This window comes from Austrofundulus limnaeus, unplaced genomic scaffold (genome assembly GCF_001266775.1).
Source record: "Austrofundulus limnaeus strain Quisiro unplaced genomic scaffold, Austrofundulus_limnaeus-1.0 Scaffold117, whole genome shotgun sequence".
Classification (NCBI taxonomy): domain Eukaryota; kingdom Metazoa; phylum Chordata; class Actinopteri; order Cyprinodontiformes; family Rivulidae; genus Austrofundulus; species Austrofundulus limnaeus.
The window spans coordinates 486,818-488,994 of NW_013952519.1; the positions used below are offsets into that span (position 1 = coordinate 486,818).

Consider the following 2,177-nt stretch of genomic DNA (forward strand, 5'->3'; position numbering starts at 1 on the left):
TATAAACACACAGTTTTAAATCTGTTACTATTATAAACACACAGTTTTAAATCTGTTACTATTATAAACACACAGTTTTAAATCTGTTACTATTATAAACACACAGTTTTAAATCTGTTACTAATATAAACACAGTTTTAAATCTGTAACTAATATAAACAGTTTGGGTTTATAGAGTCAAGTTTCACCTCAGCATCTTGTTTCGCCTGTTGTTGGTTTACGGCCGTGCTGACATCCCTGTTCCCCTGAAAACGAGGAAACGAGAAATAAATTAAGGTAATTTTAGTTTAGTTTCAGTTAGAAATACTGAATGAACCCTGAGAGCTGAATGTCAGCTGAAGAAAATAAACTAAAATTAAAACAATTTAAGGCTCAGATTATAAAAACAGGAGCTAAATGCTAAAATGAGCAAAACCCTAACAAAAAGCTAAGCTTAGCAGAATGTTGACCGAACTGCTAAAATAAGAACTGTAGATAAAAACACAAAAACAAAAACATAGCTTAAAGCTAAAATTAGCAAAGCTTTGGCCAAAAAGCTAAATTTAAATTAATTTTATCCAAAAGCTAATATTGGTTAGCATTAAGCACAAATTACCAAATCCCTGGCTAAAAGCTAACATTACTAAAAACCATAGCTAAAGGCTAACAATACTAAAACCATAGCTAAAGGCTAACAATACTAAAACCATAACTAAAAGCTAACATTACTAAAACCATAGCTAAAAGCTAACATTACTAAAACTATAGCTTAAAGCCAACATTACTAAACCATAGCTTAAAGCTAAAATTAACAAAGCTTTGGCCAAAAAGCTAAATTTAAATAAATTTTATCTAAAAGCTAATATTACTTAGCATTAAGCACAAATAACCAAATCCCTGGCTAAAAGCTAATTTTACTAAAACCATAGCTAAAAGCTCAATCTAGCAAAATAACAGCTAAAAGCAAGAATTTACCAAACTGCCACTAAAAGCACAAAGTATCAATAAATTTGGCAGAAAGCTAAATTCAGCATGACAATGGCCAAAATGCTAAAATTAACCAAACCTTAACTAGAAGCTATTATTAGCATAAAATTAGCAAAACAATAGCTAGAAGCAAAAATTAGCAAAACAGTGGCTAGAAGCTAAAACTACCTAAATGAAGCTGAAATTAACAAATTTGTCCCAAAAATTACAAATAGGCAAAACTAACTAAAAGCTTAAAAATAATAATAATAATAACAAAAAACCACAGCCGAAAAACTCTCCAGGTGTAACAAACCTGAGCCAGGAGGAGCAGAGCTTTGGAATAATCTCCAGAAAGTTCACTTTTCAGCTTCGGACCCAACTCCTTCTTTGTTTCTACAGAAAACAACAACAACAACAAACAACATGTGAAACTGAAGTTATTTACAAACAAAAAATCTACAGCTGAGAGGAAGCGGCTGGATAAGCTCGTCAAGAAGACCAGCTTTGTGCTGGGACGGCCCCTCGACCCAGTGCAGGTGGTGGGAGAGAAGAACTCTGACTAAAATAACATCGATGACAGAACGTCTCCCATGGATCTGTAGCTGATCTGCAGAGCTGCTTCAGAGACAGACTGCTGCTGCATCCGAGGTGCACAAAGGAGCGTTACCGCAGATCCTTCCTCCCATCAGCTGTTAGACTCTAGAACCATCACTGCTCCCAACAATCATGATAAGCATCCATGTTTGTGTTTGCACATCAAACAACTATCTCTCAATCATTACACAAATAACCAGTGGTAATTGTACATATTTTTCCTGTACTGGACTTAATGACTGAGTTTGACTCGTTTTGACACCCCTCGGATCATGAGTCTGTCATGACTCTTTTTCCTATAATTTATATTTTTCTGCACAGGATCTTGCCTTATTTTTCATTGTTATCCAATTTCATCTTGATAGCCCGTTACAGTAATAATTACTCTTACTTTTATTTTGATCTATGTTTATTTTTTATTTTGATCTATGTTTATTTTTATTGTTACTATATTTAATTCTATTAAAGGGATCTATGATTAGTTGTAACATTAGACTTTATTTGATAAACATTTTTAACTGTAAAATAAAGATTGTAAAATACTGTAGGATGTTTAGTTTTGTACATTTTTAAAACTATATTTTAACACGGACTGAGCCATTTTATTTACACACAAAGCATTCTGGGTAAATGAT

At 32.9% G+C, this 2,177-nt stretch overlaps 1 protein-coding gene across 1 annotated transcript in view; it reads right to left on the reverse strand.

The window, feature by feature from the left end:
* Window positions 1-2,177, reverse strand: part of anxa3a (annexin A3a) — an 11,720-nt gene that overhangs the window by 2,900 nt on the left and 6,643 nt on the right. The window contains exons 8-9 of the mRNA XM_014014600.1: window positions 1,262-1,341; window positions 189-245 (exon numbers count right to left, since the gene is read on the reverse strand). Coding sequence (XP_013870054.1) covers window positions 189-245; window positions 1,262-1,341 — 137 coding nt within the window. The remainder of the gene's footprint in view (window positions 1-188; window positions 246-1,261; window positions 1,342-2,177) is intronic.